This window comes from Lycorma delicatula, chromosome 1 (assembly GCF_047948215.1).
Source record: "Lycorma delicatula isolate Av1 chromosome 1, ASM4794821v1, whole genome shotgun sequence".
In the NCBI taxonomy this organism is placed as follows: Eukaryota; Metazoa; Arthropoda; class Insecta; order Hemiptera; family Fulgoridae; genus Lycorma; species Lycorma delicatula.
The window spans coordinates 26799317-26814684 of record NC_134455.1 but is presented as its reverse complement, the minus strand read 5'-3'; the positions used below and the strand labels follow the sequence as shown (position 1 = coordinate 26814684).

Below are 15368 nucleotides of genomic sequence, written 5' to 3'. Positions count from 1 at the left end.
TTATCAATTTAACAGATCATTTTTTTATAGTTATTATTCACTTAAAATGAATTGCTATTAAGTATCTTTGTATTTAACCAAGCTTCTTCCACTGCAGTAGCTACTTTTTCAGATTTATTGTAATGTTAATGTAAAATTATTTTAGATTAAAAGTAATGTAAAATCTTAAATACAACACGATTTATTACATACACTTCTCTTCATACACATAACTTCTGTCAAAAGATTCAAATGTAGATCCCAATCCATTAAAAAAATTATTATACAATGAAGACAAAAGAACTGGAGATGTATCATGTATTCATCAACAACAAATGCTTTTTTAAAAAATGTACCTTCAAAATAAATTAAGCTAAAACTGCAGAAACATGTACTACTTCAGACATTACCAGGAAAGTCTTGTAATGTTAAATTAAATAAATTATTTTTAAATAAGATAAATTTGTATGTACCAAAGTATTGAAACAGTGTTCCTCTGAATTAAAAATAATAATAATCAGAATTATTCTTAACTATAACAGAATTCATACTAATATACTTCCTATTTTTTTCTTTTATTGTAACTTAAGTGATGCCTATGAATCTGTATGAGATTTATGAATAAATCTGTTTGTACTATGAAACTTAAGGTTCTGGAGCCATCAAAACAGCTTCTTGCAGAGCTCGTTGGCAAAGAAAAGAGATTCGATTATAATCTTCTAGTTTAGAAAAATCATGCCAAGCATTCAAAATTTGCATTTTCTTTGCACCCTTCATTCTTCCAACACAACTGTAAAGATTATAAATATTTACATTAAATGTGTAGAATTTAGTGTAGGCATGTTAATTAAAATATATATATATATATATATATATATATATATATATATATTTTATTGGAAAACTAATTTATACTTAGCTCTATGTACTTATGTCTTGCTGTTAAGTTTAAAGCTTTATAACTCGCTTCATAATAAGAATAATAATTGAGAGTGATCTTAATTTACTCCCAGATCACTTTTCTGTTATGCTATTTCATTTTTGTTACTGGAATTTAGCTTCAAAAGGTTGAAAATAAGAAAATACCTTTTTTTTTGATTGATTATTTTTGGCCTTTCTGAAACTCTAATTCGCTTCTTCAAGGAAGGTTAGGATAACAAGAGAAGATAAGTTATTACACAGTTACTATGGCAAATTTTTTAGAATTTTTTGTTTCAGATAGGTATAAAAAATCAAATTTGGTTACAAAGTAATCGAAAAAAGAATACTTTCCTTTATTATTTTTTTTTACTTTTGAAGAAAATTTTAGTTAACAAAACAACATAAGTTAGCAAAAAAGTGATTGGGAAATGTAAGACTACCTTACTTTTTAACTATTATTATGAAACAATCTTGCCAATACCAACATGCACTTTTCTGATGTTAAATGTTTATGCAACAAGTGAGAATATTATTTTACTAGACATTTAACTTTTGTGCTTAAAGTGCTAACATCCACTTTTTACAGACATGTGGAAAATAAGGAAAATAAAATGCTAAACACATATATTTTTCCCGTAAATTTTAAGTCAGAAAAAAACATTCTTTTCATAAAGTTAGCTGTATGGCATATCTCAGCACTATCTAGGTCAATACTAATTGTTTTAGTAAAAATTAAAATCTTTTGTTTGTGACAGCAATAAATAAATATTACACATAATAAAATAAATATGTAATCTTTTTATTACAAGTTAAAATAAATTATTTCTCAAGTTAAACAGTTTAAAATCTGAGCAATTTAAAAAGAAATTTTAAGTAAATGACAAGGGTTTGTGGTTTACCACTTTCTTGTCCTCCCTCCAGAACCCTTCAGTTATAAAAATCTGATGGGTCTTGCAATTAGCAATAATTGAGAAAATTAATTAAATTTAAAAAAATATAAATAACACTGGTATACAAAATTTGATTTATTTTTTGTCCTAGAAGTGAAAATGGGTGAATGTACTCGTAATAACATTTTTTTGCACTATAACATCAGATAAGAATGTTTAGAGAAAACTATTTTAATTTTACAACATTATGTATTTAAAATGCATTCTTAGTATAATATAATCTTACCTAAAAAGTACTAATGTCTGATTTTCTATGATATTTTGTGTCATGAAAATATCTCTTTAGGGTCCAACAATAGTCAGCTAGCATGCTCAAACCCCATGTGCCCTGTATCATTTTTCCATATCTAAAATACCTTCGATGGAACCATTCACCATTTTCATCACTGACTGCTCTTAGATTTGGTGGGAAGAAATCCAAGTGGAAGTCCAAGTCTCTATCTAGCAGTGGTTGTGAAAGGACGTGTTTTCTAGTGCTCTGTGTTGCGTTGTGTGTGTGTATGTGTGTGTGTGTGTGTGTACCTGAGTAACATTTCCAGTGTCATCACCAGCATACCATTAGGACGCCCAGTCCCGCCATTAATAGATAGCATTATATCTTTTGTTTGACCATCCGGTCAAACTAGATAAGTTTTAGCATAGCTTACTTTTATTTTATTTTAAGTAAGTGTCTAGCAATTAGTTAAATATGTAGATTTTATTTTTAGGTTTACAGCAAAGTAATTATATTATTTTCAAACTATTTTATAGATTAAGTAGTGATTAGTATTAAGTAAATTGTTTTTATCTAAATTTTATTTAGTCATTCACTGATAAAGACTTTACCAGGTTTAACCACCTCCTTGTACTGTAAGCTAATGTACGCTAATGTAAGCCATTATCCACTCAATTTTTTTTTTTTTTTAAATAAGTTAATTTATTATTTCTGTGAATTTAAACTTATACTAGAGTTAAAATTTAGATATAATTTTTTTTTATTAATTTAAGCTGATTGTGACTAATCACCCACCACCTCCTCGTTCACCATCCCTGGAAATTTCCAGCGGAGGGTTTCTAACCTTGGGAGACCAGAAAAGGGCCAAGCCCGAGCCATTAGTAGCTGTGGACACTGAGTCCATGGAGCCAACCACAACCGAGGGCAGTCTGGTAACGGCAGCCGAAACCATTGAAGTTACAGGGGAAACCCCCTCACAACCACCAGTCGAGAAGCAGAAGAAAATCCCACCCATAATGTTGGACTGCCCTAAGGAGTGGTCTATGTTGGCAAGAGCCATATCCGGTATAGTCTGCGGGCACCTCGTCACAAAGAGGATCTGGATCTCAATAAGGCTGCAATTAAGCAGCGAAGGTGATTTCCGGGAAGTGCAGAATTTTCTGCACTCAAAGCGCATCGGCTTCTGCACTTACTAGCTCCCTAAGGAGAGGGAGCTTAAATTCATGGTCCGGTATCCCCTTTGGGGGCTACCTGCGAAGAAGTGGGAGAGGAGTACTCCTTACTAGGCTATGACGTGGCGTCAGTGAAAAAGCAGACCTCAAGGGACGGTAGGGAAACCCGTAAAAAAACTCCAGTCACCAGCAGCATCTACAACCAGGACAGTATATTTTACTGTAAAATAATCGTGACGGCACTCGTGTCACGAGGGGTCCCCTCAATGCCTCAGATGCCAAGCGTTCGGCCACTCGTCGAACTATTGCCGCAGGGCACAGCTCTACGTTAAATGTGGTGGGGACCACGAAACGACGTCTTGCCTAAAGTCGCGATAAGAGACCGCATCGAGCGCGAATTGCAAGGGGCCTCACCCCACAAATTATATGGGATGCCCTTCTTACTAGGAGCACTTGGTCCGACAGAAAAGCACCCCACAGAAATCCGCGATCACTGACAGGCGTAGCTGGGCGCGGGTCACCAGGGGGGTATCAAAACCTCAGCCGCAAGACGTTCAGCCCGCGGCTACCCCGGCGGTGGAAAAGAGGCGCAATAAAAGCCCCTACGGATTTCAGTGACCGAGAAGGTCGCGGCCACAAAACCGACCAAAACCAAAATTAAGACTACCTCACAGGCGACAAAAGAAGCCAAAAATTCGAGAAAACCACAGCGGGTAATAACCAAAACACAAACTGTAGCAAAACCCGTAAGAGCTCCCGAGATTCGGCACCCACCAAAGGTGGCGTCAAAAACACCCTGCCGCCCCGACGGGAAAAATCCGGAAGTCGTGTCCTTGAAGGAGAGCGCCGGGAACGACTTTCTGGCGAGAATGTCAATAAAGGACGTCCTACCCGAAATTTTGGCTGTATTGCTCCGCCTGTTACAGGCGAAATCTATTAGGGACCTACTCCAGTCCTGATTGAATGCCTCATGACCTTACTCACCCGGTATGGCTAGACAAACTTTGCGATTACTGTAGTGGAACGCGCGTTCCGTAGTAGGCAAGACGGCGGAGCTATGCCGTCTGGCCGATGACCTACAAATTGATGTGATACTGCTAGCAGAAACGCACCTCAAGCCGGACAAATCACTGACCCTTCGTAACTATTTCACCTACAGAACCGACAGGGTAGTGCTACGCCGAAGCCCCGCCGTTGGCGGAACCGCTATTTTAGTCTACAGACGAATCACTCATATGAGGGTCGAGGTCCACACTATTGTTACGGAACAGACCTGCATACATGTACAACATCTAGGCGCAGTATACAGACTGATCTCGGCATATAACAGGCCGAAGTTAGCTGTACCCGGCGCTGACCTAGATGCCGTGCTGGAAAATTGGGATGGTCCCTTCATACTCATGGGCGATCTCAATCCTAAGCACACGTCTTGGAATATCCACGTAATAATTGCTAATGTCAGGCTGTTATTCGAAGAAGCGAGGGCCCGCAGGCTAGTCGTCACAGGCCCTGAAGTGCCCACCTTCGTGAGTGCAAATGGTCGGTCGAGACATGATGTGCTTGACATCGCAATTCTGAGAGCGGTACAAATGCCGTTTGCAGAAAACTATCGAGAACCTCAGCTCGGACACTTCTCCGGTCTTACTGGAGTTGGGTCTAGCAGGGGCCGGGTGAGACCCACCACCAACTCCCCAAGGGTTAGTGAACTGGAAAGTTTCATGAAGCTCTCCAACGGGATTTTAGGCCGGTAGATCCAGAACTCCTGACCACACCGGAGGACATCGACGACACGGTCGATCGCGTCACGTCGTCTATAAACGAGGCACTGTCTTATAGCACTACGAAGAAGGCCGCATGGCCCCTCCGTAACGATCTCCCACCTCACATCTCTGAGGCAATCTTGGGAAAGCACCGGCTGAGGAGGAGCAACTGGATGATGCCTTAAAGAATTGCTATATTATAAATGGATGAATGGATGGATACACATGCTCACTTTTTAATTTACACAAAAATAAAAAATTAATTTAGATTTTTCAATTAACATTTTAAACAAATATTAATAACTGAGAAATCATACAAGATAACAAATTAACGTGATCATCCTCATGATGGCAAAGTAGAAGAATAAAGTTAAACTAAGTCCTTCAGCAAGAAATGCATTCATGAAATAAATATTACTTTTCATAAAATATTGAGGGTAGTTTAACCAATAATCATTTTATAAGAAGAAAAAAATCACATTTACCACGAAACAAATATGTGTAATATTTACTAATATGCTGACATTTCAGAAATATTTTATTCAAAATACCATACTGATATAAAAACATACATTAATTGTATTGTTTATTCGATCAAATTTTTTACTCACACAACTTTATCTCCTGGTTGCAAGTGATCCATAAAAGGTCGATCAACAGCACAAAATATACCTTGAATAGTTGGACCTTTTGGTTCTTGTTTTATTGTTATTATAACAATGTCTAGTGATTTTACATGTTTAGATTCCAGCACACCTAATACAATACAAATGATTTTAAAAGTTATACAAAAACAAGATACATTTTTAATTACTTAAGAAATTTGTAAATTTCAATGAGTAAAAACATTTTCCTAACTGTTTACTACACAAAGTATTTCACTTATTGTGCACTACTATTTTTCTTACTATGTATTTTATGATCCTGTTTTTTTTTTCAGTTTTAAATTACTTATTTTTGGATTTATATTTTATATCATCCTCTTGATGATAATAAACACCCACAGTAGAATTAAAAACTGAAAATTATTGTGATAAATGCCTTTTTCTATCAAACATGGCAGTGATGGTGCTATATATCTTTGAATAATATGATTTTGAAAACAAGCATGGAGATAAAAATGTTATACCAAATGAATCATTGAATGTTCATGCTGCTAACCTTGAATGTTTGTGTAAAACTTAAATTATGTTTGGTAAAAAGATAAAAATGGAAGAAATACAATGTTCTCGTAGTCAGAAAAAAATCTGACTTCTTAATGTACATTTCCAAAATTTGGTAATAAAACATTCAGAAATGTTCTATAATTCCTTCTTTTTGAAAATACAAAACTTGAATTAACTAGTCAAATACATAAATTAATTTGATAAAGATTATTTAAACTCAAACAAAACAAGATATTATTCCATTCACATGTATCAGTAAAGCCGAATGAGCACATTTAATTAACCTATATGTAAGAATAAACATTAGAAAAAATATGCCTGTCAATTTTCAGCCTTAAGATTTTTTAATTTTTAGTTGGTGAGGTTTCACTGACACATACGGAAAAGTAACATCATTTTGACACCACTTTTTTTTTATTACTTTTTACATAATTTTTAAGTAAATTTTTAATTTTAGTTATTGTTAAGCGAATAAAGCTTTTTAAAACACCTTTAATACGTTAAACCACTTTTTAATACAGTAAAACACTTTTATACAATAATGACAAAAAAGAACTTGAGATATTGAGGGGTTTGACTTAAGTACATATTGTTAGATTACAAAGAATGTTTGGAACAACTTTCACACAACACAAAAACTGGAATTCGACCAATATATGTATGGTTGAAACGAAGGGTAGTGATTGAATGTTTACCATCAACAAAGATAAGCGATAATAGAGGTTTTATGAATTTATATAAATGTTCAATAACATGGGATCCAAAGCCGAATTCCAAAGGAAGTAAAAGATTATATACAAGTTGAGTGGTTGGCTGTAAATTAGAAGCAATTTACAGCCCTAAGTAAACAAATTTACAGTAAAACTAAGATAAATACTGGAATACAACCTGTACAGCACTTAAAGTGCAATATAATTTATTTGAAAGAATACTTCATAGTTTGAAATAATTAGTTAGATGAGAGCCTACTTGAATAGGTTTCTATTCTAAGGGTTATTACAGGCGTGGCTAACACAGCCTGCAGGCTGAATCTGGCCTGTGTAATGAATTTATGCGGCCCGCAAAAAATTTTTCAGCATTAGCTTTTATTATAAGCAGAAAATATGGAAATTTAAAAAATTTACCAAAAAATATTTAGTAATCTTCAGCTCAACTTATGTTTGTGAACGAACTTTTTCTTTAATGAATCTAAATAAAAGTACAACAAACAAATTCCATAATAAAATATTGCTTACTTAGATGAATCATTTTTGTATATAACATTTTTTAATTTTAATATTTCATTCGGCCCGTGAAAAAAGGTTTCTTTCCAATTCGGCCCAGAGGCAAAAACTGTTGGCCACACCTGGATTAGTACTTCATATATATTCTGAGAAAGATATAAAGGTGGTTTTTCCTAGAAAATGCGATAACTAGGTAATTGGTGGCTGAAATCATTCTGATTTACAGCCTTTACCATTGTTATATGATTGTCTGTAATTTCAAAGGAATTGCCAACAAAAGACACACATGGTTACAAATCCAAGGAATTTGGTCTTGGAATCCCAAAGAAGGAAAAGAAATATTAAAAAAATAAAAAGAGAAATAAAGAATTTGGAAGTCATAATTTTGAGTTGTTGGTTTTTCTTTTGCTTTTTTCATTTTATTAAGATTTGAAAACATAGTTATATTTTATTAATATTATATAAAAATAAGAGTGAATATAATATGATAGTGATAATAATAATGATAATAATTACTGTAATAAATAAAAAAATAACTGAAATAAAAAAAAAAGTAGTAGTTTAATCTTCATACCACTTTGGGCAAATCTTTTTCAGACTGTCTAAACGTGCAGAGATTTTACATTCATAACACAAATACAATGTCCATTTCTTCTTTTTTGCAGGGCAGATACTGTGTGTCTTTTGGTCTTGCAGCCTTCTGCAAATTGTTGGAAGTACCTCAGGTCAGGTTTTTCTTGCAATTTAAAAATTCTTTTTAATGAAATTCATATACCTCGAGAAATTCTTTTATTATAAAATCTTTGCATTGCAAGGGCGAAAATTAACTTCATTGCTACTACTTTCAGAGAGTGAAAGCATCTGTCACAAGACTGTATGTCTTGCAATATCAGAATTCATTGCCCAAATATCAATTAATATGTAGTACAAAACCATCAGCCACCTCTTTGTACGCCAAATAGAAGAGTAATTGATACACATCTTGTTACAACCATCAACCCCATTTTTTGTAGCATTATTATAGTAGGATATAATCTCAGGCTTATTACTTTTATGGTACCTTTATTATGATGCATAGAACTAATAAATATTACTGTTCTGTTATGTTTTGGTACATAAGAAATCAAGAAGGTCATTTGTTTAGTAAAGCCGTATAAATTTCCCTAAATTTTTCATTTTTTGTCAGGAAGAAATTCTGCTGGAATTTCTCATTTTCTTTTATTTAGGGTGTCAACATACATTAGCCCTTACCTCCCAGTTTTTCAATCAAGTCAATTGATGAAAACCAATCATCCCCAGTTATGTTTCTATTTGAGCCATAAAGGGGTTTTACCAATCGTATTATGGACTGTGTTGATTTAGAAAATTGTTTTCTTCTGATAATCCAGTTCCATCAGAACCCTTACCACTGTAAATGTATGCGTTATATAAATATCTAATCTGTGAATCTGTATCACGACTAATCAGTTTTAGTACATATTCATTTGGTCTTTTTGGCATAAGCAATCTGAATGCACATCTGCCACAGAACAGAAATAAAATTTCATCTACACAATCATTTGAACCGATGGAGTAAATGCGCTGACAGCAATAAAATACTTCTGCAAACAAAGCTGCTTTGCCAGTAGTCTTCTTATGTTTCTATTTGAGCCAGACAGGGGTTCTACCAGTTGCATTGTGGACTGTGCTGGTTTAGAAAATTTATTTTCTTCTTTTGACAATCCAGTTCCATTAGAACCCTTGCCACTGTAAATGTATGCATTATATACAATCACCACCTCTCATTTTCCATCTATAGCACATTCTTGATTACCATTTGCATCTTGTTCCCTATTTTGACCTGTAATTGGTTCATCAATATCCAAATCCTTGCTTTCCCATCTATCCAGTTCACGAAGAGTTGTTTCTTTGAAATTCTGATCATTCATGTTCATTTTGACACTGAAAAAAATTAATATGATTTGCTAATAAAATTGAAACAACTGGACGCAAAGAAATTTATATTTAAGCAAAAATCTGCATTATTTGATCATTTTATGAAAGGAAATTATACATATATAAACAGTGAGCACATATCAGTTTGACGTTCAAACAGTTGCCCATCTCCCACCAGCTGAGGAGGCTTTACAGCTCGCGATGGAAGCATGGCAGCAAGAATAGCACGCCACAACTAAGGGAAGGTCCTTGTATAGATATACAGGATCTGGGCGGATGGTATGCCTCTCCATCAATTTTATGGGCAATAGGAGCCTGAGTGCTCTTCAACAATGTAAATTTAAAACAATATTTCTATCAGTTTCAACTGGCACTGTAAGTCTGCGGGGAGGCCCAGTCAAGCAAACATATGGCGACTGCCCAGCTCTTGCGGGGAGCCAGAATTCAGGCCACCTGGAACTTAAGGTCAAGGGGAAAATTGGTCACTCACAAGCGGCGAGTCAATGCGGCTCTCGCCACATTGACTCATTGCTTGTGAGTGATTAATTTTCCCACCATTTTGACCATTTTTCATGTCAGACCAAGTGGGAGTTCCTTGATGCGGTTGCTTTGTTCAACTGACATCAGTAGTTTGCCTAAGGGAAAAAACTCCTACTGTATAAAGCTAACCGAGAGATATGGCTGGCTAACAGCCAGACTAAGGCTCCAAGTGTTTTAATGGTGGACAAGTACTTGCTGGCATTCAGCGGCCTAGACGTGACAGCAAATTGCTATCTTTGATGTGATAAATTTAATTGTTGATAGTCTATGTTTTAGTAGTTGACGGGATGCACCTACCCATTTTAGTGATATATGAAAAGTGGGCGGTGGGATACGCAAGCGAGTGGTGTATGGTACCACGCTCACACTTTTAGGGTTAGCTCTAGGAGCTAGTTAAGACACAGGTCGCCAAACTGTTTTTAGGCTCAGTAGCTGCTTGTAGCACAGACATTCAGTCTTATGCTTTAGGGCGACCAAATGGGGTGATGGCAGGAGAAATTCCAAGCAAACCAATCAGTTAGATGTTGAACATTCAATTGAGAAAAAACAGATGCAATAAAACTTTCACTGCACGGCATTCTAAATACAACTAAAAAAAGAACCAGCTACTGCAAAGCATTTTTCATTATGTGCTCATGGGTGGGGGTAATCACATAGCGACCAGACACACGCTGTCATTTTGACGTCACGTCACCAGTTGAAGGTTAATAACATAACTGTATTGTCCTTAAAATACTGGTCATTTTTTTTGAAGTAGTATTAACTTATGTGGCATCACTAGCTGCAAAACCTCAATAGTATGCAATTAACTACTCAAAAAAACTCTGCACTCAGTAACTGTTTACATTAGGTAATCTGTAACAATCAGTTTATTAGAATATGACGAGCTGAATGGATTCTGTAATCATTTTTATTACTAATATGACGCTCCAAGCAATTAATGACTTAGTTGTAAGGAGATTTAATTTATCATCTGGCTCAGGAACCCAATTGTTAATTAAAAAAAAGTTTATTTAAAATCATGTTTCCTATGTGGAATCGTTTTATTTTCAACAAAATTATTTCTATTAACAATAAAATATTTTTCTCACCATGCACTTCATAAATGGCAAAAAGGCCAGCTGACTTTACCATCTGATACCAACGAATAACTTGCTCAACTGAGCCTACAAGATGATGAGTGGAAGTTTCCAGAAATTCCTGAAAATTATTTTCTTCATTTACAACAAAAAAGAAAAGTAATTCATTTAACAATATTTATATGCATAAGACCTTACAAAAAAAAAAAAAATATATATATATATATGTACAAATTATTTTACGAAAATTAATCTTTTTAAGATTCATTCTTCTGTACTGTTAAATTTTAAATTCTATTAATATAAACCACCTAGTATAGAAAATTGAGATTATATACCTTTAATATTAACATGAAAGTGCTTTCAGGATCTTGCATCCTAAGTCATGAATCAAATATTTATTAAACTACATATTGAAAGTAGTAAAAATGAAAATTGTTATTGATCCCATGAAAGTAATTTCATGGTAAAATTAAGGTAAGATATTCTGTACTTAGTATATTCTGTACTTATAGAATTTAAGTATATTGGAAATGAGATCATCCACTGAATGCACAATGGTACCGATGTTATCAATAGAAATGTAACCATCATTGTGAAGAAGAGTCCCACTTCCAATGTTTAGTAGTTGTAAGGGAAATTTAGTATCGCCACCCCCAAGATGAACTCTCATATTAGTTCTTAAGTTAATAGTAAGGACAAATTTCCATAAGGGTGATGATTTAAGGCACGCCTGAATAACATTAGCCCTAGTTCCTCTCGCAATGACAGGCAATGTTTGCCAAAAGTCTCCAGCAAACACAAAAGTTATACCACCCATTAATTTACCGCATGATCTAATATCTCAAAGAGTTCGATCAATGGCTTCAATATGAACTTTATGACTTATTGTGCATTCACCTCACACAATAAGTTAAGCATCTTGCAAAATTTGTCCAATCGGACCATTTTTACAAATAGAACAAACAGATTCTCGCCCACATTTAATATTTAATGATAATTTAAAAGTGGAATGTGCAGTTCTCCCACCATTTATAAGTGTAGCAGCTATTCCTGATGATGCTACACCAATTGCAATGTTTTTGGTTGAGTGGCCTTGAGCAAGAAGCAAATAGATTAAGAAAGTTTTCTCAATGCCTCCAAGGAGCATCATCTAAGAGAAAACATCTTTGGGTTGATGCTAGCAACACTGTCATTTATATCATCAAATGCCTGACATGGATCTGATACTAATTTAGGAAGATTAATACTTATAAATTCTTTCTGTTCATCGACGTTGAAAGAAAGTCTTAACATTGTATCATAAGCATTAATAGCTTCTTGATTATCATATGTTGGTAAAGCGAAATAACATAAGTAATTCTCACTTAACATAACAACATTATCTTCAATCCCACTGAGATCTCTATTCAATATTTTATCTGAAATTCTAATCTCATGATATTGGTTTGACATCAGGTTTGATATAAAATATCTTTACAAAAATACTTTTGGAACATTACCCACAATAGGTTTGGTTGGGCAGGATGACAAAAAAACTTATATAATTGCAAATAATTCTGTCAATTTAGGCAAAGACTGACAGATAGAAGAATCAGCAAGCGTGTCTTTCTTAAAGAAGTATGACACTTTGACCCATTTTGTTACCGTTAACATTTGTGTCTTTTTGCACAGTATCTCGAAGATGAGTTTAATCAGCACGTAATTTTTTTTTAAAAATTAAAAATAAAGGTTAATCTTTCAGTTATCATCTTGGCCATGTCAGCATAATATTGATTGAATAAGTTTCTGTAATAATGTAAAAAATTGTCAATGTTATCTCGAACCATAAATGTTGATAAGCATAAAATTGCATGCAGGAAACAGTTTTATTTTGTTCATTATTACTTAGCGGAATAGTTAGATAATAACCATCTTCAACCTTCAAGATATTGTAAAGGATCATAAGTGCAATGAAGCTCAGACACATGTTGCATTTGACAGTCACAACAACATACGATTTTATCTCTAAGGTCCTTTATCTTTATTTACCAGTAAAACAGCAACCTCATTAGTAGTTGGAGCATTATAGCAACCCTATGCTGATTAACAGGTATAAGATCAGCATGAATCATTAATTAAAATCTTTTGCATTACCCAAAGGTGTGTTGTGAATATTGCATTTAAACTTCCTGATCAAATTAATATGTTCCAGCAAAACATGCTAGAGTGCTGTTATTATTTCCTCTTTCAAGTCTGGAACAATATTAATATGACGACAGATTTGATCAGCATCAGAAAGGAAGAAAATTTGTAAACATTTGTGATCCACACCAGCTACTGACAATAAACAAGAAAAACTGAAGAAAAACAAGAAGAAATAAGTATAAGAGAATGAAAAATAAGATATATAAAGTTTACTGATTATATAATCAGCAACTCTAGTTGATAGGCATACATATGCCTCAAAGTTTGTTAACAGCTCTGAAGGAAAGAATGAAAAATTATGGAATGAAAATAAATATAATAAAAACTAAAGTAATGGAAGTAAACAACATAAGGAATTAGTAGTAAGGACAAGTGAAAGAAGAATAGAAAAAAATACAGATATTTGGCTACTACGGTAACCAAGGAACTGGAAGAGCATAATGAACGGAAGGATTAATGATGGTAAAGAAAGTCTTCCATAAGAAGAGAACATAATTACATAGTAAAAGCCTGGATATAGAGTAAAGGAAGAGGTTAGCTAAATATGTATTGAATGGGTTGTATGGAAGTGGAGCATGGATGTTAAGGAAGAGGATGAGGGATTGCGACTTATGAGATGTGGATATGAAAAAAGTAAGATAATAGTTCCTCCATCTTACTGTTCATTAACAGGAATAAGAAGAAAAAACACTTATGCACAAGTATACAAAGAAACAGTAGCTGGTTAAGATATGTGGTTAGAGGAAATGGAATCTTGACAATTGAATTGGAAGGGTCAGTTAGGAAGAGAAAGGAAGCAAGGAAAATGAAGGATGAAATTAATAAACGAGATTAAGAAAGGAAAGTACTAGGGGATAAAAGAGAAGATTTGGGACAGAAATGAATGGGGAGAGCGATAGCTGTTTTGTTTTTCCCTTAGACGCACAATGAAGCATTGTTATCAGCACCGGAACATAATATTACTATAATAAAAAATTTAAGTAAATAATACTAAAATTAAAAATTAAATAACAGCAAACATATATAAGGTCTATAAATAAAGTAAATGACATTAGATTTTTTTTTGCAGCCGAAGTTGCAACACTGTAAAGTTACTAGTAAACATATAGTTATATGGACAGCTGATTTATATTAGGTATTAGTATTTTTGGTCTATTGTTGTTACATGAGACATAACAAACTTTTCGTGATACTAATTATGAGCAACGTTGTGCAATCATGTTTTGTGTTAAACTGTGAGAATACTACTGAGACTATTTAAAAATTGAAAAGGGCGTATGGAGATGATGCTCTGTCATGAGCCCAAGTTTTTAGGTGGTTTAAAGCATTTTCAGATGGCTGGAATTTTCAGTTGCGGATGAACCATTTCTAGAAGACCATTAGACATCAAAAAGTGATGACAATGTTGAGCGAATCAGAGACATGATACCATACGATCGGTGATTGACTGTCAGAATGATTGAAGAACAATTGAATATGAACCATCCTATAGTCCATCAAATTTTGAAAAACAAATTGGACATTAAAAATGTTTGTGTAAAATTGGTCCCAAGAAACCTCACTGTTAAACAGAAAAACAACAGAGTGGAAGTGTGCCACGTGCGATCTTCTAGGGCGAATTCAAACACCCTGATTTTCTAAAAAATGTTATTACTGGTAATGGATCTTTGATGTTTGAATACGACCCGGAAACAAAACACCAGAGCAAGGAGTGGCACACTTCAATCTCACCACGTACCAAAAAAACTAAAAAGAGCAAATCAAAACCATGTTTTGTTTCTTGGATAGTAATGGCATTGTCCATAACAAGTTTTTGCCTAAAGGGCAGACTGTAAATCTATATGTTTACCAAGAAATTCTTGAAAGACTGCAGAAAAGAGTTGCCAGAGTGAGACCAACCATCAAAGACAACTGGATACTGCATAATGACATTGCACCTTGTCACACTGCACTCTCAATTAATGAGTTTTTGGTAAAGAAAAACATTCCTGTAATTCATTAACCACCTTATTCACCTGATTTCAGTCCCTGTGACTTTTTCCTGTTCCCAACTTTAAGAAAACAACTCAAAGGACACCATTTTGGAACAGTAGAAAACATTTAAAAAAAAATGTAACCAACCATCTGAAGGAAATTCCGGGTTCTGAGTTCCAACATTGCTATGAAGAGTGGGAAAACCGTTTGAAGTGTTGTGTAGCTTCCCAAGAAAACTATTTCAAAGGTGATAGAGTTCATGTATAAT

General features: G+C 34.2%; 1 protein-coding gene across 1 annotated transcript in view; it reads right to left on the bottom strand.

The window, feature by feature from the left end:
- Positions 1-480: 480 nt before the first annotated feature.
- Positions 481-15368, bottom strand: part of LOC142317448 (uncharacterized) — a 30194-nt gene continuing 15306 nt past the window's right edge. The window contains exons 5-7 of the mRNA XM_075354015.1: positions 10952-11060; positions 5608-5752; positions 481-769 (exon numbers count right to left, since the gene is read on the bottom strand). Of these exons, the coding sequence (XP_075210130.1) occupies positions 625-769; positions 5608-5752; positions 10952-11060 (399 nt within the window). The 3' untranslated portion in view covers positions 481-624. The remainder of the gene's footprint in view (positions 770-5607; positions 5753-10951; positions 11061-15368) is intronic.